The sequence below is a fragment of the Ornithodoros turicata genome, unplaced genomic scaffold, assembly GCF_037126465.1.
Source record: "Ornithodoros turicata isolate Travis unplaced genomic scaffold, ASM3712646v1 Chromosome346, whole genome shotgun sequence".
NCBI classification, from domain to species: domain Eukaryota; kingdom Metazoa; phylum Arthropoda; class Arachnida; order Ixodida; family Argasidae; genus Ornithodoros; species Ornithodoros turicata.
Window position 1 is genome coordinate 52,364 of NW_026999363.1, and position 26,095 is coordinate 78,458.

The 26,095-nt window shown below is 47.4% G+C and overlaps 1 protein-coding gene across 1 annotated transcript; it reads right to left on the bottom strand.

Moving 5' to 3' along the window:
* Positions 1–24,140: 24,140 nt before the first annotated feature.
* On the bottom strand, positions 24,141–25,620 carry LOC135373923 (piggyBac transposable element-derived protein 3-like). The gene is made up of 3 exons (XM_064606967.1): positions 25,161–25,620; positions 24,332–25,119; positions 24,141–24,290 (listed from the first exon to the last, which is right to left on the bottom strand). The coding sequence occupies exons 1-3, from the start codon at positions 25,618–25,620 to the stop codon at positions 24,141–24,143; spliced, it is 1,398 nt and encodes a 465-aa protein (XP_064463037.1).
* Between the last annotated feature and the right edge of the window lie 475 nt (positions 25,621–26,095).

Consider the following 26,095-nt stretch of genomic DNA (forward strand, 5'->3'; position numbering starts at 1 on the left):
AGGTGCGGAAAGCTCCAAGTGCTAACCGGAGGCCCTGATGGTGTACTGGGTCAATTAACCTGAGGACTGACGTACGAGCAGAACTGTAAACAATGCAACCATAGTCCATCTTCGACCGAATTATTGATGCATATATTTTGTGGAGGGTTGTTCTGTCTGCTCCCCAAGACTTGTGAGCGATAACTTTCATGAGACTTAAAGACTTTATGCATTTTGCTTTTAGTTGCCTGATGTGCGGCAAAAATGTAAGCTTTCTATCAAATACCAGTCCCAGAAATTTGTGTTCTTCTCGGACAGCAATGTTCTCACCATTCATGTAAAGTGTAGGGTTCGGAAATAGTCCCTTTTTTCTCGTGAACAGAACACTGATAGTCTTTTCTGAGGAGAACTTGAATCCGTTCTGGTCTGCCCATTTAACCAGTCTGTTTATTGCCAGTTGTAGTTGCCTCTCACAAGTTGCCAAATTTGCAGAGGAGTATGGAATTTGAATGTAATCAACGTACAACGAATACGATATAGACGGTGGAATTGCAGTGGCTACGGAGTTCATTTTCACTATGAATAATGTCACACTGAGCACGGAGCCCTGAGGAACTCCATTCTCCTGAAGAAATGGTTGTGATAGAGTGCTACCCAGTTGGACCCTGAAAGTTCGATCTTGGAGAAAGTTAATGATACAGCGGAAGAGCCGTCCCCGTATCCCTAAAAAGTATAGATCCCGGATGATCCCATACCTCCAAGCCGTATCATATGCCTTTTCTAAATCGAAGAATACGGAGGCACAGTGACTCCGCCTGACAAACGCTTCTCGGATTGTGGTCTCCAAACGAACAAGATGGTCGGTCGTTGAACGTGCAGCTCGGAATCCACATTGGTACTTATCAAGACAGTTATTGCATTCAAGATAATACACTAGTCGGTTGTTCACCATTCTTTCGAATGTTTTGCCCAAACAGCTGGTGAGGGCAATGGGCCTGTAGCTGGTGGGATTTGATGCTTCTTTGCCAGGTTTGAGAAGTGGAATTACAGTTGCTACTTTCCATGCTGCCTTGCATCTGCCCCTTATCCCAGACTTTGTTGAAGAAGTTTAGAAGACACCCTTTGGATTCCTCTGATAAGTGGGTGATCATGGAATAGGTGACCCTGTCTGGACCAGGAGCACTGACCTTCACTGAGGACAATGCTCGCTGGAGCTCTACCATTGTGAAGGGCTGGTTGTATGTATAATTTTCACCACCCACAGTTGAAATGACTTGTTTTTCTGCACGGTTTTTTACAGACAAGAACGTTTTGCTGTAATGTGCAGAACTGGAAACATTTTGAAAATGTTCACCTAGGAGGTCCGCCCGTTCGTCTAAACTCTGACATGGAACACCATTGACTTGAAGGAGAGGAATGGAGAAACTCTGGTAGTCTCCTTTAATTTTCCGGAGCCTATCCCATACTTTCTTTGATGGGGTTCCATGTGTTAAAGAAGAAACAAAGTTGAGCCAAGAAGACCTTTTTGCTTGCTTTCGCGTCCACCTTGCTTTGGCACGTGCTTTTTTGAAGGCAAGAAGATTCTGTGATGTGGGGTATCTACGAAAGGTACCCCACGCACGATTCTGTTCCTTTCTAGTTTTTGCGCAGTCGTCAGTCAACCAAGGTTTTGGACGCTTGGGGAGCCGACCCAATGTCTGTGGGACCGATTGTTTGGCGGCATCTATGATTGTGCTTGTAACAAAAGTGTTTGCCTCTTCGACTGACATGTGTTGAAAAGAAGAGGACTGGAGGTTGGCTTCCCTTTGGAACAAACTCCAGTCAGCCTGTGCTAGTTTCCATCGGGGTGGTCGTGTTGTGAGTGTATTTGTAGCACCACACAATTTCACGACGACAGGAAAGTGGTCACTCCCTCGAGGATGTGTTCAACTGCCCAGTCTACACAGTTAAACAGGGAGGGACTGCACAACGAGATATCTAAAGAAGAAAAGCTTTGTGTCGCTGCATTGACGTAAGTAGCTTGCCCCGTGTTGAGCAAGCAAATTGACCTTGACATCAAAACCCTTTCCAGCATTTTCCCTCTTACGTCTAACCTTCTGCTGCCCCACAGGGGGTTATGGGCATTCAGGTCCCCAAGAATAAGGAAAGGTTGAGGCAGCTGGTCGCGAAGATGCTCAAAGTCTCTTTGGTGGATTACTACTGAATGGGGCAGGTACAATGAACACACTGTAATGACCCTGTCGAGGCATATTTGTACAGCTACAGCCTCAAGGTCTGTAACAACTGGAACGGAATTGGAAGGAATGGACTGCGGAGTAATCAGAGCCACACCTCCAGATGAACGTGAGGTGCCCGTACGATCCTTTCGAAAAACATTATATCTTCGAAATGGGTTAATACTTTGCTTGTTCAAGTATGTCTCTTGCAAACAGAAACAGACAGCTTTATACTTTTCAAGAAGGTCATGTATGTCATCTATGTTGGTGAAGAGGCCTCGACAGTTCCATTGTAGAAGGACCTGTCCCATGAAAAGGATTGCGGTTAAGAAAAACAAAGAGACTTTGACCATTATGTGCATTTAAGGAGGCAGCACCCTTGGTGGGGGCTGTTTCTGCTGGTCCGTGGGTCTGTTGCCTCTGCCTCTACCACTCGATCCCTCGCGTTTCTCTTTTGATTGCGAGAAAGTGCCTGGGAGACTCGAAGACGACTTTTGTGAAGCACGGTCTTCGTCGTCGAGCTCCATGTTAATAACAGGTACCTGGGATGGATCTTTGAGCAATCCATCCCAGACGGATGCCGTGCAAGCAACCTCAGCTGAGGCCGCTGCAGGCATAGAGGAACTAATGAGACCAGAAGGAGAAGGAGACACTTCCGTATCTCCCTCCCTCTGAGGGGGAGTGTGGGGTGGAGGCCCAGCAGTTTGGGTCTCCACAGACCTCCTCTGTGGTGCCACTCCCCTGAGCACCACTTCGGAGAAAGTGCCCTTTTTCCTGAACTCTGCTTGTGCCTTTGCATCTTTGTACGATATATTTTGTTCTGCCTTGATTCTAAGAATTTCTTTTTCATATTTCCATCGGGGGCATGACCTGGAGTAGACAGGATGATCACCTTTACAATTTGCACACCGCACTTCATTTCGGCAGGATTCTGCTGTGTGGTCTCTACCTGAGCATTTGGGACATGTTTCCTGTCCACGGCAGACCTGAGACCCGTGTCCGAAGCGTTGACACTTGAAACAACGCCGCGGATTAGGGACATAGGGTCGCACGTGGCAGTTGAGGTAACCAGCCTTGATGGTTGTAGGAAGCTTGTGTAGTTGAAAGGATAGAACAATGTGCTTTGTTGAGATTTCTTTGCCGTCCCGACGCATCACTATTCGCTTTGCTGCCACGACACCCTCTTCCCGCAGGCCTTCCTCAATCTCAGAGTCGGTGCACTCGAGAAGCTCAATTTCCGAGATCACGCCCCTGACAATATTGAGGTTTCTGTGTTTTGCGATAGATACGTGTATGTCCCCAATTTTCTTGACCGCTTGGAGGGTCGAGCTTTGCTCCCTGGTTTGAACCTCGATTTGAAGGTCCCCAGATGACAGTTTTTTTGCAGTGTAGGTCTTTCCAATTGATTTTTCTATTTCCCTGGCAATGACAAACGGTGATATCTTAGAGAGTGGTTTTGCCTCGTCTTCAGAATGGAGTACCAGGAATTTCGGAAACCATGGTTCTGGAGATAGGTTGAAAGAGTTCACTGGTGCTTCGGTGCAGCGCCGCTTATGGCGCTGATCTTGCTTTTTTTTTTGAACGTGAAGAATCCATGCAAAGAAAAAAATGGTTCGGTGCAGCAGGTGTGTCGCCCACCATCGAGCCCAACGAGGGAACGTGTCCCACACGTTAACACTTGCCTCTGCACTATACCCTAGTGCAGCTTCTGGAGAGTGAAAAGACTGCCCAAGGTTGACCCTTGCCGCCAAAGAAGGTGAAGGTAGGAGAAGGATGATAGTGAAGGGGTAGAGAAAGAAAAAGTAATGAAAAGGGAGATGGCGACTAGCTGAATAATCCTGGCCGGGCCTTCCAGGACCACTCGTCTATGAGAAGCAGGGGCCAAAGCGGTGTGTTGCTTTCCCGGAGGGGCCCCGAAGGGTCCAAAAACAGCCTCTGGGTCCACTCAACCACCAGGATCCCCCTTTCCCTAGACACGGGACAGCCACGCACAGCTATACGTGGGGGTCTACCTCCTGCGGCGACCCAACCGTGAATGCAGGAGGGGGCGACTGCGGCTGCTGCCGGGCGATGGGGGCGCCAAGTTCCCGACGCCGGGTAAGTTTACAGAGAGTCAGGTGAAATATTTGGGACACGTAGTTGGTTCTGGGCGGCACGCGCCGGACCCTGAGAGGGTAAAGTCTATTAGAGAACTCGAGCTACCAAAAACAAAAACGGAATTACGAAGGGTGCTGGGGCTATTCAACTATTACAGGGACTACATTGATCATTTTGCAGATAAGGTAGCGAAGTTGACCGACCTTACAAAGCGGAAGGTTCCCTCGGTTATACCATGGGGGCAGGATACAAGGGATGCCTTTAGAAGCACCAGTCAATCTCGGCCTGTAAGAATGAGCCAAATTCCAGGTTCGTTAGAGAACATTTAATGACTGGGTAACTTCTTCGAGCATCGTCCGCCGAATGTCTCCCGAATGTCCAGTGCCCGCGCTTCACAGCTCGGCACGTGCAGCCAATGTGTGTGTGTGAGAGAGAGAGATTATGGTTTTAATGGCACAAAGGCAACAAAGGCCATAGAGCGCCAAAACTACGGTGAGCCAATGTCCAAGCATCTACATCGTCATCGACGCTGATCGTCTTCCGCGTAACACCTCCCCGCCGAAGACGCCTGAGGCGTCTCTTCCTGCTCCCGGCTAGTCATTGACCGCGTGCTTCAATCCTGGATCGTCTACTGCGCCTGAGATATGTAATATGTAACGTGGATTAGAGGTAATTCAAATGTGGTTGCGGATGCGTTATCCAGATGAGTTATTGCAGTAAAAGGGGCTGTGCTTGTCCGGAATGAGGTCTTAGGGGTTATGCGTTGTGTGTGGGGAGGTGTTTCGGGTAATTAACTGTGTACCTTGGAATTGGTCGGCCATGACGGTACTGGAATGTACCACGGGTGTACTCGTTGAATTATCTGCGTGGTTTGTGTGTTGGTGCTGGGTTTCGTTTCGTCACCGGATGGACTGGGTGTCAGATATGTGAGCAGGCTGCAACACCCATCAACGTCTTCGGCGGGGAGGTGTTACACGGAAGACGATCAGCGTCGATGACGACGTAGATGCTTGGACATTGACTGCACGCGCCGAGCTGTGAAGCGCGGCACTGGACATTCGGGAGGCATTCGGCGGACGATGCTCGAAGAAGCTACCCAGTCATTAAATGTTCTCTAACGAACCTGGAATTTGGCTCATTCTTACAGGCCAAGATTGACTAGCGCCCTGTGCTGTATCCACATTGAATATTGAGGACAGTGTAGCAGCACCTGTTGCCAGCTCAACTGAACGACAGCCAAGCATCAGTGAGTATATCAACCAGACTTGTGCTATGGCTTCCACTGGTCCGGCCACAATGCGTATCACGGACACTCTATTATTCATGATTGTTCGAGACTGCATGCCATTAGACACCGTCAGTGGTGAAGGATTCAAGGCCTTTGTGAGGGAATTGAACCCGCGCTACTGCCTGCCTTCACGACGGACTATCACCAAGCTACTTGACAGCAAATTCCAATCCGTGATGCTGTACTTGAAGGCAAAGTTAGATAGTGCTAAATATATCACTCGGACAAGTGACATCTGGACTGACACCCTAAATACAAGGTCGTACATTGGACTGACAGCCCACTTCATTCTCCAAGGGAAGCTTGAGAGCAGGACTCTTGCAGTGAGAGGCTGGCAGAGGCGCACACCGCAGATAACATCAAGAGCGTGCTCGAAAGTATTCTGAGTGAGTGGGACATTTCCAATGACAAGGTGGTGTCCTGCACCACCGATGGAGCAGCAAACATAGTAAAAGCTGCGGAGAATTTGTTTGGGAAGGGAAGGCACCTCCACTGCTTCGCGCATATATTGAACTTAATGGCAAGCGAATCACTTCATGCGTGCACGAATGCGTCATCTCTAGTCAACCAAGTGAAATCCATAGTAACTTTCCTCAAACAAAGCGTGAAGGCTACGTTTCTGCTGCGCTCAGAACAGAGGAATAACGGCGTAGCGGACTCGGATGTGCTGAAACCGCTGCAATAAGTGAGTACCAGATGGAACTCTACGTACTACATGATAGTACGATACATGGAATTGCACAACTGTATTGTGCAAGTAGTGATGAACCTCAATGGACCGTCTATTCTTCCAAAAAGGAAGGTTGACGAAATCAGTGAAATGGTTTTGCTTCTTAAGCCCCTTGAAGTTGTGACCAGAGAAATTTCCGCAGAGGCATACGTGACCGTAAGCAAGGTGATTCCTCTCCTCCGGTGCATGAAGAACGCCATTGAGCGGTGCGTCGTAACAACGGACACTTGTTCCGAACTAAAAGACGTTTCTCATCAGAAGCTTCGAGAAGAGGTTTGGGAATGTGGAATCAAACAGGCTCGTAGCCATTGCTACCTTGCTCGACCCTCGCTTCAAAAGACTACATTTTGAAAACAGTTTGGCTTGTGCACGAGCTGTTGGATAACGCTAACAACGGATTGAAGTTTTTCTTTCTCTTCGTTTTATCTGTGGTGCGAGGCTCGCTATGCTTTGCACGCTTCGCACGTTATTCTATTAAAGTACGTTCTGCTAACAGGTTATGGGCCCAGCGCTAGGCTCTTGGTTAGCTGTACAGGTCGTCTCCAGGACGGTTTCAGTCAAGCTTCGGCAAGGTTAACATTTCTCCAGGTTGGATGGTAGTCAGGAATGGTGGAACCAAATAAGTTCACCGTAGCGAAGCTGGGAGACGACAATTATCAGGCGTGGAAGTTCAAGATGCGGATGCTTCTGATAAGGGAAGGTACCTGGAAGTATGTCGAAGAAGAGACGCCCACAGCTCCTTCAGCGGAGTGGACATCGAATGATCAAAAGGCACAGAGTACAATCTCGCTCAGCATCGAGGACAATCAAATAATCCATATCTGCAAGGCGACGACAGCGAAAGAAATGTGGAAAGCGCTACAGAAGCTCCATGAGCGGATAAATATGAGCAACAAACTGTGCCTGTTGCGTAAGCTTTACCAGTCGCGGCTCAGTGACGGACAAGAGATGCAAGACTACATTAGGGAGACTTTGACTCTTGTAGAGCGCTTACGAGGGATGGAGCTGCCTTCAAGGGTTTCAGCGAAGGAGAGAAAGCAACTAGGGAGTGTTTCTTCTGCAAAAGACAAGGACATGTCAAGAAGGACTGCTACAGGTGGAAGGCAAGCAAGAGAGGAAGATAACGTATTTCGAAGGCCACAAGTGCAATCAACCAGGACGAAGAAACAGCTTTCGCCAGTGCTGCTGCTGCTAATTTCCACGGTGGGTGGTGTATAGACTCCGGAGCCACGAGTCATATGACTAGCGACAGGAACTTTTTCACTGAATTTACGGAGCAGAAGTCAGATTCAGTGGTTGTGGCCAATGGTCAGCGTGTTGCATCAGAAGGCATTGGAAGCGGTTTTATCGAGTGTGCTGCAGTATCAACAACTCGCCGCATACAAGTACGCGATGTACTGTATGTTCCATCGCTTGAAATGAATCTCCTCTCGGTCAGGAAACTTACAGATCGCGGCCACAGGGTGACATTCGACGGTGGCGTCTGCACTGTCACAAACGGCGACATTCTTCTAGCCAATGGTTCTTTAATCAATGGTCTTTATCAGCTGGAATGCAAGGAAGACAGATGTGCTGCAACTCGAAGAGATCACGCCGAGTGCATTCATACATGGCACCGGAGGCTTGGTCACAGAGATCCAGAAGCGGTGAGAACGCTCGTCCGCGATGATCTTGCTGAAGGCATCCACATACGGGACTGCGACAAGCTGCTGAAGTGTTCAAGTTGCCTGAAAGGAAAGATGACGAGGAAACACTTTCCACAAGTGAGCAAGAGACAATCTCGAGAGTTAATGGACTTGGTACACAGCGATGTGTGTGGTCCAATGCAGACCGCCACAGTTGGCAAAAGGAGATACTTCATCTCATTTATTGACGACTATTCGAGGTATACGGTTATTTACTTGCTACAGTCAAAGCTAGAAGTTCCCGACCGGCTAGAAGAGTACATAGCGTATGTGCAAAATAGATTCGGAAAACGACCGATTGTACTTCGCAGTGATAATGGGACAGAGTACACGAGCAGCAAAACGCAAGCAATCCTCAGGAAGCATGGAATTCAATTCCAGTCTACCGTACCCTACAATCCAGAGCAAAACGGTGTCGCAGAGAGGAAAAATAGGACGCTTTGTGAAAGTGCTCGTAGTATGCTTTTTGAGGCGAAGCTTCCGGAGATGTACTGGGGGGAAGCTATTGCAACTGCGTGCTACTTACAGGACAGGCTACCTACAAGGGCTGCGACGAAGACACCTTTTGAACTCTGGACTGGACAGAAGCCCCATATCAGTCACTTGCCAATTTTCGGCAGCAAAGCTTTTGTACATATTCCGAAGGAAAAGCGCAGGAAGTGGGACAGATGCGCGGAAGAAGGTATCTTCGTGGGGTACAGCGACAGACAGAAAGGATACAGGATTCTGCATCCTGACAACAGAGTGTCTACTAGCCATTCTGTCGTAATCGACGAAAATTCCGTGGAACCGGATTTCTACGGGTGTCCAAACGTCATAGTAATGGACGCGCCAGTCCTTCACCGACCCGTTGAAGTGGAACAAGACACTGTGACTAACGGTGTGGAGGTTACAGTAGGAGAACAATCCGCACAGCGAGACGAGCAGACCGTAGTTCGGCGATCGAAAAGAACGAACAAAGGTGTACCGCCGGAGCGCTTCTCCTACGTCACTTTTGAAGCAGATCTCTCAGGTCCGGAATGTTGGGAAGACATACAAATGATGCCAGAACATGAAAAAGAGAAGTGGATAAAGGCAACAGACGAAGAAATGCGATCCTTATGCAGTACGGGAACCTGGGAGCTTGTCTCATTGCCAGAGGGGCGGAAAGCGATAGGTTGCAAGTGGGTTTTTAAAAAGAAACGTGACAAAGACGGGAAAATTGAAAGGTACAAGGCGAGACTTGTTGCGAAAGGCTACTCTCAGAAATATGGTGTTGATTACGACGCCACATTTGCACCTGTTGCAAGGCAGGCCACTTTTAGAGCAGTACTAACAGTCGCAGCCGCACAGGGGATGAAAGTCAAGCATTGTGATGTCAACACAGCCTTTCTGCATGGAAACCTTGAAGAGGACATCTACATGTCACAACCAGAGGGCTACGTAAAAGATGGAGAAAGGCCACCTCGTGTGCAGACTGAAGAAATCCATCTACGGACTCAAACAAGCCGCTAGAGCTTGGAACGAAAGGCTTAACGAAGTGCTACTTGAATATGGCTTGTGCAGAAGCAAAGCGGATCCTTGCCTCTACACGAAGTACACAGACAGTTGGTTGTATGTACTAGCATATGTGGACGACATAATCATTGCACATGAGAATGACGGTTGTATTTAAGAGGTTCAAGAACTGTTGAATCACCACTTCGGAACGAAGGATCTTGGAAATGTTACACACTATCTTGGAATTGAACTTGAGCGTGAAGCTGACGGGAGTTTCCTTCTCAGTCAACGCAACAAAATTGGCGGCCTCCTAAGTCGATATGGCATGGAGGACGCAAGGGGCGCTGCCACTCCTATGGACGCAGGCTACCTCCAGTGTAGGGGAGACGAGGATTTGTTACCAACAAGTCATAAGTACAAAGAAGCAGTTGGGGCTCTACTGCATATATCGACGACAACACGGCCAGATATAGCGTTTGCGCTCGGCGTCTTGTGCAGACGAGTTAGCTGTCCACGTCAGAGAGACTGGAACGCACTAAAACGAGTACTACGTTACCTCAACCATACTAAGGACATGAAACTGAAATTACCAGTAACCGCAGTACTCAAGCTTTCTTGCTACGTCGACGCTGATTGGGCAGGAGACCCTCAAGACCGGAAGTCAACATCGGGGTTTTTGTTTAAGCTTGGTGAGAGCAGTGTGTCTTGGGGCAGCCGAAAGCAACTCTGTGTTGCATTATCATCCACCGAAGCTGAATACGTTGCCGCAGCGAGTGCTTCTCAAGAACTGCTTTGGCTACGTCAGCTGTTACTGGATTTGTGAGCGCCACAGGCTGAACCAATGGTTATTTACGAAGACAATCAAGGCTGCATCAGGCTCACCGTGGATGCAAGCTCCAACACTCGGACAAAGCACATAGACATTCGCTACCATTTTATTCGTGACTTGGTTAGTCAAAAGATAATTCGATTCGAATACTGTGACACCAAGAATATGGCGGCGGACTGTTTCACGAAAGCTCTTTGCAAACAAAACTTCGAACGACTGAGACCTCAAGTGGGAATTGTAGGGAATCGTTGTTAACGAGTTGGGGTGTTGGATAACGCTAACAACGGATTGAAGTTTTTCTTTCTCTTCGTTTTATCTGTGGTGCGAGGCTCGCTATGCTTTGCACGCTTCGCACGTTATTCTATTAAAGTACGTTCTGCTAACACGAGCCCTCAGCGCATTGAACGCAGAGGCGGAGGTGCCGACTGTTGTGAGTGAACGCGCACAGCGACCTTTACCAGTAAACATTGCAACTCCCGATGACATCTGGTCCTTCCATGACAACCTAGTAAGCAAAAATGTGACGACGCAGGAGGACACTCTCGGGGGACTCCTCGTCTCCGTCAGACAGTACCTACAAACCCCGGTCATCGAACACACGGAGGACCCGTTGGCATATTGGAAAAGAAATAGAGACAACTTTCCAAGTCTTCACTTGTTGTCGGAGAAGTACCTGTGTATTGTGGGCACATCAGTTCCTTCAGAAAGGGTATTCTCAAACGCGGGAAACACACTGACAGTGAAGCGGAATCGAGTAAACGCAAAGCGCGTTGAAAAGCTGATACTGATGGGGGTTTGTCTCTTGAAGAGTGGAAGAACGTGTGATGCATGAAAAACATTCTTCTTATGTATCTTCATTTCCAGTTGTGCGATTTTTAAACTTATTTTCACCATGTGCATAAGTCTGATCTGTGACTTCAATAAAGACACTCGATATATCTGTATATCACCCGACACATTTCATTTCGTTTTCATAGTCTGTGGCGCCTTTATGTGGCGGGCTAATGTATTGCCTGCGGACTGTATTGACCTGATGTTACATGAAGCACGAATTACATGTTTGGAGAGCCTTATAAATTACGTCACTGGCAACCTACAGTTCCGAGAACACCTTCAGCGGAATAGCAGCTGCGCAGGGCTGATGGCATGTCTTCTCGTTTTTCGACAGAAAGAAAGGGCAAGTAAACCATTTCTGTTTGTCTTTATCTCTATCAAAGACTGGTAGAAAATGCATTGTTCATTTCACCTCATTCTAATCGTGTGAATGAATCCCGTGAATCATGGCAGTTTTATACGTACACAACAAAAACGATCACGATGTGTGCCCATGTTCGCCGCTTGCACGCCCAGCGTCCAACTTTTGCAAGTTACTATCGACAGTTAAAACCGTCGATAGTTTCCAAGAAAAATATCGATAGTCAAATGAGTGGTCGACTCAACTATCGATAGTACAATCGATAGCCTTTGGACGACTAGGAAGGCGTTCGTTCTCCACCGTTCTCCGAATGCACGTGCGCGCTGACCCTTTCTCGTTTCTTTACAACACGCGGGGTGAGGAGAACCGTGCCATGTGACTCGTGCTGGTCGCGCGTCTGCTGTCGACGCCGTTTGCAGGCATCGCTCGAAGCAAGTTTTTTTTTTTTTTTTTGCACGAGGCGTTTTTAGCGAAGAGCTTTTTTAGATCTAATAGGCATTATTGACTAAGGGAGCATAAATTATTAATTACACAGTGAATTACAGCATTCCGCGGAATTTCCGCGAAAAAAAAGGTGATTCTGCGGAAGATCGTCATTTCCACGAAATTTCCCGGAAATCATTTTATGTAGCTGTTGTCTTCTGTTTTCAGATTACCCTGGCCCCCCTATGCTGCGTATGTATTACTGAATGACAGTTTGGGTGTTGTTCTTAATATCAGGTTCTCTTTCAGATCATTGCTGCTACTGCTCCAGTGAGTCATCTGGTTGGATAAGCAATATAACGAATGCTGATTTTATGTTATCTTTCAGATCCGAACGTCCTTAGGGGTCTAATTGAAGAAAGCTTAAAAGAATCATTATTACATTTATTAAATATGTAATAAAAATATTTTTTGTTGCAGAAAATGTGTACGGTCTTGTATGCTTCTTCTGTTTCAGGTGTGAAGGTTTTTCTGCTGGGGTTTTCTCCTTCACGCAGATTGGCAACACAACTGGCAATCCCCAGCACCATTGGCTTTTATTGGCATTAATAAAATATTTTTCACTTGTATAAATGTGTATGTGTGTTGATTGCATGTGTGTGTGTAGTTGGAAGTTTAGTGGCGCGAGGGCAACTAAGGCCAAAAAGCGCCAAATCAATGACGAATGTGAGCACAAGGTGAATTAATGGGTATGGATGGATTAATAAAAATACTGTTTAGCACGTCATAAAATAGATGCTCTAAAAACTGTTAAATGAACCAAGCTTTTACAGGCTACTCATAAGCTTAGTGGTCTCTAAAAATTTGATGACATTTATATGTGGCACAACTGGTTCCTCACTCAGCAGGAGAGAAGGGTGATAAGGGATGTGATATCGATAAAACGTCGAGAAGTATGTGCGGCGATGATGTTCATATAAAGGACATGTCAGAAGAATATGTATTACTGTCAAAGGTTCGCAACAATGATGGCATTCTGGCTGTTCTTCACCTAACAGTAAGTGAAGATGCGTCATGTTGGTATGTCCAATCCGAAGTCTTGCAAATGTAACTTCATAAAATCTGTTTTTGTTGTAACTGCTACCCCATTCATTAACTGCTGGTTTAATCATGTGTAACTTGTTCTTTGTTTCTTTATTCCAGCTCTCCTGCCATAACGATAGCATGGCTCTCCTAAGCACTGTTCGGTGATCCTGGAATGGTATAGCCATAATTTGCACCTCAGTTTCCGCTCCTTTCGCCGTAGCATCGGCAAGCTCATTCCCTGAGATACCAAGATGGCTTGGTACCCAACAGAAATTTATATTATATCCTTTCTGGATAAGTCTTTGGATACACACCAAAAGATGGTGCAAAAGTGCATTTTTAGCTGGTTGTTTTGTTTTGATTGCCATCATCAAACTTTTGGAGTCTGTGTAGATGACTGCCCTTTTCTCCTTTCCTTTTTCTATGCATTCAAGTGCAAGCAGAACTCCGTGTATCTCTGCAGTGTATATGCTGGCTTTGGGATTAATCTTGACAGAGCTCACGTGACCTGTCTCTGTCACTGCTGCTGCTGCAATACGGTAAGGTGACTTAGAGCCATCTGTATAGAATTCTGCAAAACCTCTATAAGTGTTCTTTATTTCCAGGAACTCTGCTTTAATAACAAAGGAAGACGTAAGTTTCTTGTCGTATTTGCCCAGCTCAAAATTACACCTGATCTCCTTTTTCTTCCATGGAGCAAAGTCATCCCTATGTGAAAGAATGTGTTCTGGTGTGAGCTCCAACCCAAATTCCTCAGCTATACTTTTAGCTCGAACTGCAATAGTTGGGATGGACCTTGGTTTATTTTGGAACAAGTCCCTTCTGCGATTGTTTTCAACGATGGAATGACAAGGGTGATCTGACAGCGATAAAACCTTTTGGACATAAGATAGAGTTAAAAACTTCCTTCGAAGTGTTAAAGACGGTTCAAAGCATTCGACATATAAACTTTGGACTGGGGACGTGCGATATGCCCCTGTTACCATCCTGATAGCCGAGTGGTGAACAGGATCAATGCACTTGAGTGTGGATGGTCGAGCTGACCCATAGACGATACTTCCATAATCTATCTTGGACCGTATCAAGGATCGATATACGCGGAGTAAGCATGCTCTATCGGTACCCCATGATTGTGAGAAAGAACTTTGAGAATATTTGATGCTTTCTGTGTACGTATTTTCAAGTCACGAATGTGTGGTCCAAATGTTAGCTTTGAGTCAAATATTAAGCCAAGGAACTTATACTGAGGTTTAACCGGTATCCTCTCTCCGTGAAGAGAAAGATTGGGTTCAGGATGCACACCACGTTTGCGCGAAAAGCAAACAGAGGCAGTTTTCTCAGTGGAGAACTTAAAGCCGTTCTCCTCTGCCCATTTAGTCAAACGATTGATGGTAATCTGCACCTGCCGTTCACATATAGCAAGATTACAAGAAGCAAAGCTTATCTGTAAGTCATCCACGTACAAGGAGTACTGAATCGTGGAGGGAATAATGCTGGCGACTGAGTTAATCTTAAATGCAAAAAGAGTGACACTCAATACACTTCCTTGAGGGACTCCGTTTTCTTGCACATACACATCTGAGAGTGTGTTTCCAAGGCGAACACGAAACGTTCGTTGAGAAAGGAAGTCTTTAATGCATCGGAACATGTTACCTCCTATTCCACAATTTATAAGGTCTTGAAGGATTCCGTATCTCCATGTTGTGTCGTAAGCCTTCATAAGATCAAAAAATACAGATAAGCAATATTGTTTACTCACATGAGCTTCTCTAATCTGTGTTTCCAGTCGTGTTAAGTGATCGAGTGTTGATCTGTGACGTCGAAACCCACATTGGAAACGATCTATTTTGTGTGTAATTTCTAAGGTGTAGACTAATCGGTTGTTGACAAGTCGCTCAAATGTTTTGCAGAGACAACTTGTCAGTGTTATTGGGCGGTAATTTTCTGCGCGACATCGGTCCTTATCGGGTTTAAGTATCGGTATGACGATAGCAGTTTTCCAATCTTTGGGTATTATGCCCTCCTTCCAAATTCTGTTAAAGAAACCAAGCAATGACTGAAGGGAGGAACTGGGAAGATTTTGTATCATACTGTAATGGATACTATCTGGGCCTACTGCCGTGTGTTTACAACTGGATAGCACAGTTTCCAATTCGTGCATCGTGAACTCGCAGTTGTATTCAGCCCTATCCTTGGACGCTAAGAGTTTCTTTCGCTCGGATTTTTCTTTGTGCCTTATAAAATTGTCTGAGTACCCAGCAGAACTTGACACTTCAGAAAAGTGTTTACCCAAAAGATCTGCTTGATCTTTTAGTGAAGTGCTGCATGAATTATTTGCCGTAAGAAGTGGAACAGTGAAAGCCCGATTTTCACCATCCATTTTTCGTATTTTCTCCCAAACAGCTTTTGCAGGAGTCTGGCTGTTTATACTTGTGACATACTTCTGCCATGAAGATTTCCTAGCTTGCTTTCTAGTGTATCTAGCTTTCGCTTTTGCCCTTTTGAATGATATCAGATTGTCCAGTGTTGGATAGCGTTTGAAAACGTTCCACGCCTTGTTCTGAGCCTGCCGCGTTTTACGACATTCCTCATTCCACCAAGGCTTTGGCCGTAGTCTTACCGTCCCACTGGTTTGTGGGATGGCTGTCATAGCTGCGTCGAGGATAACCTTTGTGATAGTATGGTTTTCTTGGTCTACCGGTAAGTGTTTTGTCATGTCACGATTGATTCTGGCATGCTCTCTGAAGGCTGGCCAGTTCGCCTCTGACAGCTTCCATCGTGGAGGACGTACCTGTAGAGTTGGAGGACTCACTATCGTCTCCAGAAGAACCGGAAAGTGATCGCTGCCATACGGATTTTGGATGGCATTCCAGGTATAGTCTAGCGACAGCCCTGGAGATGCAAGTGATAGATCAATAGAAGAAAAGCTCCTGTGTGTTGAGCTGTAATACGTTAGACTACCATCATTCAAGAAAGAAATGTCTGTGGTATCTAAAAGTTGTTCGATTAATTTCCCACGTGCATCTGTTCGCTCACTGCCCCAGAGTTGGTGGTGAGCATTAAGATCTCCCAATATGAGGAACGGTTTGGGCAGCTGTTTGACTAAATTGACAAGATCACAAAATGTAGGATGGCTATTTGGTGCCATGTACAGGGATACAACAGTGGTTAGAGTCTTGAGCTGCGCCCTAACAGCTACAGCTTCTAGGAGAGTGTTTAGTTTTACCTCTTTGACGATTACACCAGAGTTCGCTATTATAGCTACACCTCCTCCAGCGTTGTTGTCCCTGTCCTTGCGGAAGGTTGTGTAATGTTTGAACAGTGTTGTTTGTCCTTTACTCAGCATTGTTTCCTGCAAGGAGAACAAATGCTGTCTAATAAGTAGCAGATATCATCATAGTTATGTATGGCACCACGACAGTTCCACTGTAGAATGGAAACAGTCATCATACATGAAAGTAAGAGATATTTAAATCTGAAGGTTCTGTTTTGCATGTTATGTTGAACTGTCTTTTTTGGGTCCTGTAATTCGTGGTTTCCTTCCTTTTTCAGGTATTTGTCGTGGTTCTTTCGGTGTCAAAGTTATGTTAGAGTTCTATTGTGTGCCTGTGTGCCCAGACGTGCTGGGACTGGTCTCCATAGCCTCCTCCGTTGGCACACAACCGAAGGGGGATCGATCAGGCGGGTTTCCTGGTCGCTGTGGTTCTCTGGCTGGCGCGGAACATGTCCGCGCCTGGGGGGCAACTGGTGTCCCACTGGACTCTCGGGGAGTCACTGTGGGTGATGTACTCAGGCCTGCTGTTGCCCCCTGGCGCACAGCCTGAGCATAAGGGGTACTCTTGAAGAAGGATACCCTTCTTCGAGCTTCAGGGAAAGAAATGTTCTCTTTGATTTTCAGTGTTACAATTTCCTTCTCAAGTTTCCACTGCGGACAAGAGCGTGAGTATGCTGGGTGTTCTCCTTTACAATTGATACACTGTACTTTCTGGTTTTCGCAGGTGTCATTACTGTGATCTGGTTTGGAACATTTCGCACATGTCAGCTTCCCACGGCATACCTGTGAGCTGTGTCCGAAACGCTGGCAGTGGAAACATCGTCTCGGATTTGGTATGTACGGTCGCACTCTACATGCGATATAACCGGCTATCAGTGTTTCCGGTAGAACAGTTGACTCAAAAGTTAGAACAAGGTGCTTGGTGGGGATTTCATTTCCATCTCGACGGATCATGATTCTGCGTACAGAGGTTACATTCTGGTCCTGGAACCCTTCAAGAATATCATTGTCAGATATGTTTAACAGTTCGTTGGAGGATATTACGCCTCGAGTAGTGTTCAGGAAGCGGTGAGCTGTGACTGTTATCGGAATATCCATGATGGTGGTCATTTTCAAGAGGTTTGTACTTTGGATGATATCCTGCACTTCCACCAACAGGTCTCCAGAAGACAATTTCCTTGCTTTGTATTTTGGGCCTACAGCGTTGCTCAGTGCTTTACCAACGATGAAAGGGGATATGCTGCCCACAGTGGTTTGTGTGTTTTCGGAGTGTATGACTAGAAACTTTGGGAATGAGTGTTGGGGTTTGACAAGCCCTACAGAGATTTCTTCGGTGCGTCCACGCTTAGGAGGACGATCAGAAGCTTGAATTTTCTTTGAACCCATATAATTGCAGATTGTTTCGGCAGTGGTGCCGGCCGCCCACCACCGAGCCTAACGAGGGAACGTGATAAATGGTTGACACGTTAGCCGTACACCGCTGCTATAACCCTATGCAGCGTAACCAAGGGTGATTCGATGCACAAGGTTAACCCTCGCTGCCTGGAATGAGCGGAAATCAGGAAAAGGTAGGAACTAGGACAGGCAAAGGCGACAGGAAAGTAAAAGAATTGAGGAAGTTAGGAAAAGGCAACTGGCTGGTTTCCCCCGGTCGGGTCACTCCGAAGGTACCGTCTGCGAGAAGCGGGAGCCAAAGTGGAGTGTTGCCTCCACTGAGGGGCCATAACGGTCCAAAACCTCAGCATTGGCTCAGCCACCAGGACCTCCTTTTCCCCGGTTACGGCTAAGCCACGCACAGCCGTCACGTGGGTGGCTCCAAACCACTTGTGCTCGGGTCCGTGGTGTCGCAACCCACCAAACGCCTGCAAGGGCAGACGCCCCTGCGGGGCTGTAGCTGGTGGGATTTGATGCTTCTTTGCCAGGTTTGAGAAGTGGAATTACAGTTGCTACCTTCCATGCTGCATTGCATCTGCCCCTTATCCCAGACTTTGTTGAAGAAGTTTAGAAGACACCCTTTGGATTCCTCTGATAAGTGGGTGATCATGGAATAGGTGACCCTGTCTGGACCAGGAGCACTGACCTACACTGAGGACAATGCTCGCTGGAGCTCTACCATTGTGAACGGCTGGTTGTATGTATAATTTTCACCACCCACAGTTGAAATGACTTGTTTTTCTGCACGGTTTTTTACAGACAAGAACGTTTTGCTGTAATGTGCAGAACTGGAAACATTTTGAAAATGTTCACCTAGGAGGTCCTCCTGTTCGTCTAAACTCTGACATGGAACACCATTGACTTGAAGGAGAGGAATGGAGAAACTCTGGTAGTCTCCTTTAATTTTCCGGAGCCTATCCCATACTTTCTTTGATGGGGTTCCATGTGTTAAAGAAGAAACAAAGTTGAGCCAAGAAGACCTTTTTGCTTGCTTTCGCGTCCACCTTGCTTTGGCACGTGCTTTTTTGAAGGCAAGAATATTCTGTGATGTGGGGTATCTACGAAAGGTACCCCACGCACGATTCTGTTCCTTTCTAGTTTTTGCGCAGTCGTCAGTCAACCAAGGTTTTGGACGCTTGGGGAGCCGACCCAATGTCTGTGGGACCGATTGTTTGGCGGCATCTATGATTGTGCTTGTAACAAAAGTGTTTGCCTCTTCGACTGACATGTGTTGAAAAGAAGAGGACTGGAGGTTGGCTTCCCTTTGGAACAAACTCCAGTCAGCCTGTGCTAGTTTCCATCGGGGTGGTCGTGTTGTGAGTGTATTTGTAGCACCACACAATTTCACGACGACAGGAGAGTGGTCACTCCCTCGAGGATGTGTTCAACTGCCCAGTCTACACAGTTAAACAGGGAGGGACTGCACAACGAGATATCTAAAGAAGAAAAGCTTTGTGTCGCTGCATTGACGTAAGCAGCTTGCCCCGTGTTGAGCAAGCAAATTGACCTTGACATCAAAACCCTTTCCAGCAATTTCCCTCTTACGTCTAACCTTCTGCTGCCCCACAGGGGGTTGTGGGCATTCAGGTCCCCAAGAATAAGGAAAGGTTGAGGCAGCTGGTCGCAAAGATGCTCAAAGTCTCTTTGGTGGATTACTACTGAAGGGGGCAGGTACAATGAACACACTGTAATGACCCTGTCGAGGCATATTTGTACAGCTACAGCCTCAAGGTCTGTAACAACTGGAACGGAATTGGAAGGAATGGACTGCGGAGTAATCAGAGCCACACCTCCAGATGAACGTGAGGTGCCCGTACGATCCTTTCGAAAAACATTATATCTTCGAAATGGGTTAATACTTTGCTTGTTCAAGTATGTCTCTTGCAGAACAGAAACAGACAGCTTTATACTTTTCAAGAAGGTCATGTATGTCATCTTTGTTGGTGAAGAGGCCTCGACAGTTCCATTGTAGAAGGACCTGTCCCATGAAAAGGATTGCGGTTAAGAAAAACAAAGAGACTTTGACCATTATGTGCATTTAAGGAGGCAGCACCCTTGGTGGGGGCTGTTTCTGCTGGTCCGTGGGTCTGTTGCCTCTGCCTCTACCACTCGATCTCTCGCGTTTCTCTTTTGATTGCGAGAAAGTGCCTGGGAGACTCGAAGACGACTTTTGTGAAGCACGGTCTTCGTCGTCGAGCTCCATGTTAATAACAGCTACCTGGGATGGATCTTTGAGCAATCCATCCCAGACGGATGCCGTGCAAGCAACCTCAGCTGAGGCCGCTGCAGGCATAGAGGAAGTAATGAGACCAGAAGGAGAAGGAGACACTTCCGTATCTCCCTCCCTCTGAGGGGGAGTGTGGGGTGGAGGCCCAGCAGTTTGGGTCTCCACAGACCTCCTCTGTGGTGCCACTCCCCTGCGCACCACTTCGGAGAAAGTGCCCTTTTTCCTGAACTCTGCTTGTGCCTTTGCATCTTTGTACGATATATTTTGCTCTCCCTTGATTCTAAGAATTTCTTTTTAATATTTCCATCTTGGGCATGACCTGGAGTAGACAGGATGATCACCTTTACAATTTGCACACCGCACTTCATTTCGGCAGGATTCTGCTGTGTGGTCTCTACCTGAGCATTTGGGACATGTTTCCTGTCCACGGCAGACCTGAGACCCGTGTCCGAAGCGTTGACACTTGAAACAACGCCGCGGAGTAGGGACATAGGGTCCCACGTGGCAGTTGAGGTAACCAGCCTTGATGGTTGTAGGAAGCTTGTGTAGTTGAAAGGATAGAACAATGTGCTTTGTTGAGATTTCTTTGCCGTCCCGACGCATCACTATTCGCTTTGCTGCCACGACACCCTCTTCCCGCAGGCCTTCCTCAATCTCAGAGTCGGTGCACTCGAGAAGCTCAATTTCCGAGATCACGCCCCTGACAATATTGAGGTTTCTGTGTTTTGCGATAGATACGGGTATGTCCCCAATTTTCTTGACCGCTTGGAGGGTCGAGCTTTGCTCCCTGGTTTGAACCTCGATTTGAAGGTCCCCAGATGACAGTTTTTTTGCAGTGTAGGTCTTTCCAATTGATTTTTCTATTTCCCTGGCAATGACAAACGGTGACATCTTAGAGAGTGGTTTTGCCTCGTCTTCAGAATGGAGTACCAGGAATTTCGGAAACCATGGTTCTGGAGATAGGTTGAAAGAGTTCACTGGTGCTTCGGTGCAGCGCCGCTTATGGCGCTGATCTTGTTTTTTTGAACGTGAAGAATCCATGCAAAGACAGAAATGGTTCGGTGCAGCAGGTGTGTCGCCCACCATCGAGCCCAACGAGGGAACGTGTCCCACACGTTAACACTTGCCTCTGCACTATACCCTAGTGCAGCTTCTGGAGAGTGAAAAGACTGCCCAAGGTTGACCCTTGCCGCCAAAGAAGGTGAAGGTAGGAGAAGGATGATAGTGAAGGGGTAGAGAAAGAAAAAGTAATGAAAAGGGAGATGGCGACTAGCTGAATAATCCTGGCCGGGCCTTCCAGGACCACCCGTCTATGAGAAGCAGGGGCCAAAGCGGTGTGTTGCTTTCCCGGAGGGGCCCCGAAGGGTCCAAAAACAGCCTCTGGGTCCACTCAACCAACAGGATCCCCCTTTCCCCAGACACGGGACAGCCACGCACAGCTATACGTGGGGGTCTCCCTCCTGCGGCGACCCAACCGTGAATGCAGGAGGGGGCGACTGCGGCTGCTGCCGGGCGATGGGGGCGCCAAGTTCCCGACGCCGGGTAAGTTTACAGAGAGTCAGGTGAAATATTTGGGACACGTAGTTGGTTCTGGGCGGCACGCGCCGGACCCTGAGAGGGTAAAGTCTATTAGAGAACTCGAGCTACCAAAAACAAAAACGGAATTACGAAGGGTGCTGGGGCTATTCAACTATTACAGGGACTACATTGATCACTTTGCAGATAAGGTAGCGAAGTTGACCGACCTTACAAAGCGGAAGGTTCCCTCGGTTATACCATGGGGGCAGGATACAAGGGATGCCTTTAGAAGCACCAGTCAATCTCGGCCTGTAAGAATGAGCCAAATTCCAGGTTCGTTAGAGAACATTTAATGACTGGGTAACTTCTTCGAGCATCGTCCGCCGAATGTCTCCCGAATGTCCAGTGCCCGCGCTTCACAGCTCGGCACGTGCAGCCAATGTGAGAGAGAGAGAAAGAGAGATTATGGTTTTAATGGCACAAAGGCAACAAAGGCCATAGAGCGCCAAAACTACGGTGAGCCAATGTCCAAGCATCTACATCGTCATCGACGCTGATCGTCTTCCGTGTAACACCTCCCCGCCGAAGACGCCTGAGGCGTCTCTTCCTGCTCCCGGCTAGTCATTGACCGCGTGCTTCAATCCTGGATCGTCTACTGCGCCTGAGATATGTAATATGTAACGTGGATTAGAGGTAATTCAAATGTGGTTGCGGATGCGTTATCCAGATGAGTTAGTTGCAGTAAAAGGGGCTGTGCTTGTCCGGAATGAGGTCTTGGGGGTTATGCGTTGTGTGTGGGGAGGTGTTTCGGGTAATTAACTGTGTACCTTGGAATTGCTCGGCCATGACGGTACTGGAATGTGCCACGGGTGTACTCGTTGAATTATCTGCGCTGTTTGTGTGTTGGTGCTGGGTTTCGTTTCGTCACCGGATGGACTGGGTGTCAGATATGTGAGCAGGCTGCAACGCCCATCAACGTCTTCGGCGGGGAGGTGTTACACGGAAGACGATCAGCGTCGATGATGACGTAGATGCTTGGACATTGACTGCACGCGCCGAGTTGTGAAGCGCGGGCACTGGACATTCGGGAGGCATTCGGCGGACGATGCTCGAAGAAGCTACCCAGTCATTAAATGTTCTCTAACGAACCTGGAATTTGGCTCATTCTTACAGGCCAAGATTGACTAGCGCCCTGTGCTGTATCCACATTGAATATTGAGGACAGTGTAGCAGCACCTGTTGCCAGCTCAACTGAACGACAGCCAAGCATCAGTGAGTATTTCAACCAGATTTGTGCTTTGTCTTCCACTGGTCCGGCCACAATGCGTATCACGGACACTCTATTATTCATGATTGTTCGAGACTGCATGCCATTAGACACCGTCAGTGGTGAAGGATTCAAGGCCTTTGTGAGGGAATTGAACCCGCGCTACTGCCTGCCTTCACGACGGACTATCACCAAGCTACTTGACAGCAAATTCCAATCCGTGATGCTGTACTTGAAGGCAAAGTTAGATAGTGCTAAATATATCACTCTGACAAGTGACATCTGGACTGACACCCTAAATACAATGTCGTACATTGGACTGACAGCCCACTTCATTCTCCAAGGGAAGCTTGAGAGCAGGACTCTTGCAGTGAGAGGCTGGCAGAGGCGCACACCGCAGATAACATCAAGAGCGTGCTCGAAAGTATTCTGAGTGAGTGGGACATTTCCAATGACAAGGTGGTGTCCTGCATCACGGATGGAGCAGCAAACATAGTAAAAGTTGCGGAGAATTTGTTTGGGAAGGGAAGGCACCTCCACTGCTTCGCGCATATATTGAACTTAATGGCAAGCGAATCACTTCATGCGTGCACGAATGCGTCATCTCTAGTCAACCAAGTGAAATCCATAGTAACTTTCCTCAAACAAAGCGTGAAGGCTACGGTTCTGCTGCGCTCAGAACAGAGGAAGAACGGCGTAGCGGACTCGGATGTGCTGAAACCGCTGCAATAAGTGAGTACCAGATGGAACTCTACGTACTACATGATAGTACGATACATGGAATTGCACAACTGCATTGTGCAAGTAGTGATGAACCTCAATGGACCGTCTATTCTTCCAAAAAAGAAGGTTGACGAAATCAGTGAAATGGTTTTGCTTCTTAAGCCCCTTGAAGTTGTGACCAAAGAAATTTCGGCAGAGGCATACGTGACCGTAAGCAAGGTGATTCCTCTCCTCCGGTGCATGAAGAACGCCATTGAGCGGTGCGTCGTAACAACGGACACTTGTTCCGAACTAAAAGACGTTTCTCATCAGAAGCTTCGAGAAGAGGTTTGGGAATGCGGAATCAAACAGGCTCGTAGCCATTGCCACCTTGCTCGACCCTCGCTTTAAAAGACTACATTTTGAAAACAGTTTGGCTTGTGCACGAGCCCTCAGCGCATTGAACGCAGAGGCGGAGGTGCCGACTGTTGTGAGTGAACGCGGACAGCGAACTTTACCAGTAAACATTGCAACTCCCGATGACATCTGGTCCTTCCATGACAACCTAGTAAGCAAAAATGTGACGACGCAGGAGGACACTCTCGGGGGACTCCTCGTCTCCGTCAGACAGTACCTACAAACCCCGGTCATCGAACACACGGAGGACCCGTTGGCATATTGGAAAAGAAATAGAGACAACTTTCCAAGTCTTCACTTGCTGTCGGAAAAGTACCTATGTATTGTGGGCACATCAGTTCCTTCAGAAAGGGTATTCTCAAACGCGGGAAACACACTGACAGTGAAGTGGAATCGACTAAACGCAAAGCGCGTTGAAAAGCTGATACTGATGGGGGTTTGTCTCTTGAAGAGTGGAAGAACATGTACTTATTGTATATTCTTACGCATGCAGGCGACGGTACTTCTATGTGCCTGTGTTCCTTCTTGTCATATCTTGTGACATCTTCAACAGGATCAGTGGCCACAAAGGTGCTCAGAAAACTAACTGAACGATTGTCAAACCACGTGACGGCATGAAATGGTACACCATCATGAGACGCAGTCTTTTCATGGAAGGATCCACGGCCAGCACTTTTCAGAGCTTTGTCATCTTTCAGACTACATCCAGGTAGACGGTTTCGCCTCACAGTCCCAAGAGCCCAAACGCCCTTTTTTGCAAGTTCGTAGAATAAGGGAGCACTCGTGAACCAGTTGTCACAGTAGAGTTTATAGTTCTTGTTGGAGGGAATGGCGGATGCGAGGGTGAGCACTATGTTGCCACTCGCACCGACATCACAGTGTCCATTTGCAGGGAGTATCTTCCCCGTGTACAGTTCAAAGTTGTGCACAATGCCTGTTGAATCGCAAAGTACGAACATCTTGTACCCGTATTTTCTGGGCTTGTTTGGCACGTACTGTTTTAGTGAGCTCTTTCCCTTGTCGGGTATTATCTGCTCATCAACAGACAGCATCTCCTTGCTGAACGGGAGGTCCAGAAATTTTGCACGCACCATTTCGAAGAATGGACGCAGCCTGAAGAGCCTGTCTTCACATGGTGTTGGCAGCGTAGAGTTATCATTAAAATGCAGAAATTTCTTGATTTTCTCAAAGCGGTTCCGTGGCATAGTGTCAGCAACTTGAGCAATTCTGTAGTTACGGGACCAGTACCTTCTTGTGCCTGAAAGTCTCACACCTGACATAAATATGCAAATTGCAGGAAGTCCTGAAGCTCACTTCGGTTGAGATTGAGCGTCTGACTCGGGTTCTGTTGCACTGAGTAGAGATTTGATTGCTCCACGACGTAATCAAGCATCTCTTCGTCCAAGAAGTCAGTGAAGTACTCGTAAGGCGACCGAGAACTAGCAGCACCTGTCTCCGGTGGTTCAACCAATACAGGGTACGCCGCAGCTACGGAGTGTGTGGGATCCTTCCACTTCATTTTCTTTACCTGAAGGGGTTTCTGATCGTCTTCTGCTGGCGTATTGTCGATCACAGCTGCGACGTCGGTAGCTGCATCTTCCTCATCAGATGAGAAGTGTTCCGTAACTTCGTTGTTTACGTCAGGCGTCCATTCATCATCCGACCCACTGCTGCAGCCCCCGTCGTCACTTTCATCCGGAACTGCACATATTCCACTCCCAAGTGCATTCCGACGGTTGTTGTCGCGAAGACCGTAGAAAAAGTTGGTCTGCATTGCCTAGAAATTCGTGAACCAAATAAGCGTTTCGCCTGCCTCTGCCTGGGTGGAGAGCCCAATGTTGCACCAAAATCACATACGTTATTTCGCTGCCCACTGTGTTACTTCTGGTTTGAGGAGCTAAATATCGTTTGCAGAAGCCTCTGTGAGCAATTCGGAACGCATTAAGGTGTTTAGATAGGAAAACTATTCAAAAATCGATCCGCCTTGCGACTGTCTGTAGTTAGCAGCACTTCCCGAAAGCGAACATGGACGGCGCCATCTTTAAAGCGGCGGCAGCGCTGTTCACGGTCAACCGGCGAACCAACCAAATTGGAAAAATGAGGAGCAGTGTTACTTCAAAGCAACAACGGGCGTTGGCGTTCCTATGTTTTGTAGTTTGCCAGGAAAACCCAATTTTCGGTATGTGATTTCAGAATCACAGGGGGTAATTAAGAGATAACAGAAAGTATGCGTTATATAAAAAAATCCA

Coding starts and splice junctions, on each gene's coding strand:
- LOC135373923 (XM_064606967.1), bottom strand. CDS start 25,620: ATGCAGACCAACTTTTTCTACGGTCTTCGCGACAACAACCGTCGGAAT. Junction 25,120..25,160: donor GACGCTCAATCTCAACCGAA/GTGAGCTTCAGG, acceptor TATTTATGTCAG/GTGTGAGACTTTCAGGCACA. Junction 24,291..24,331: donor AAGTACCGTCGCCTGCATGC/GTAAGAATATAC, acceptor CCACTCTTCAAG/AGACAAACCCCCATCAGTAT.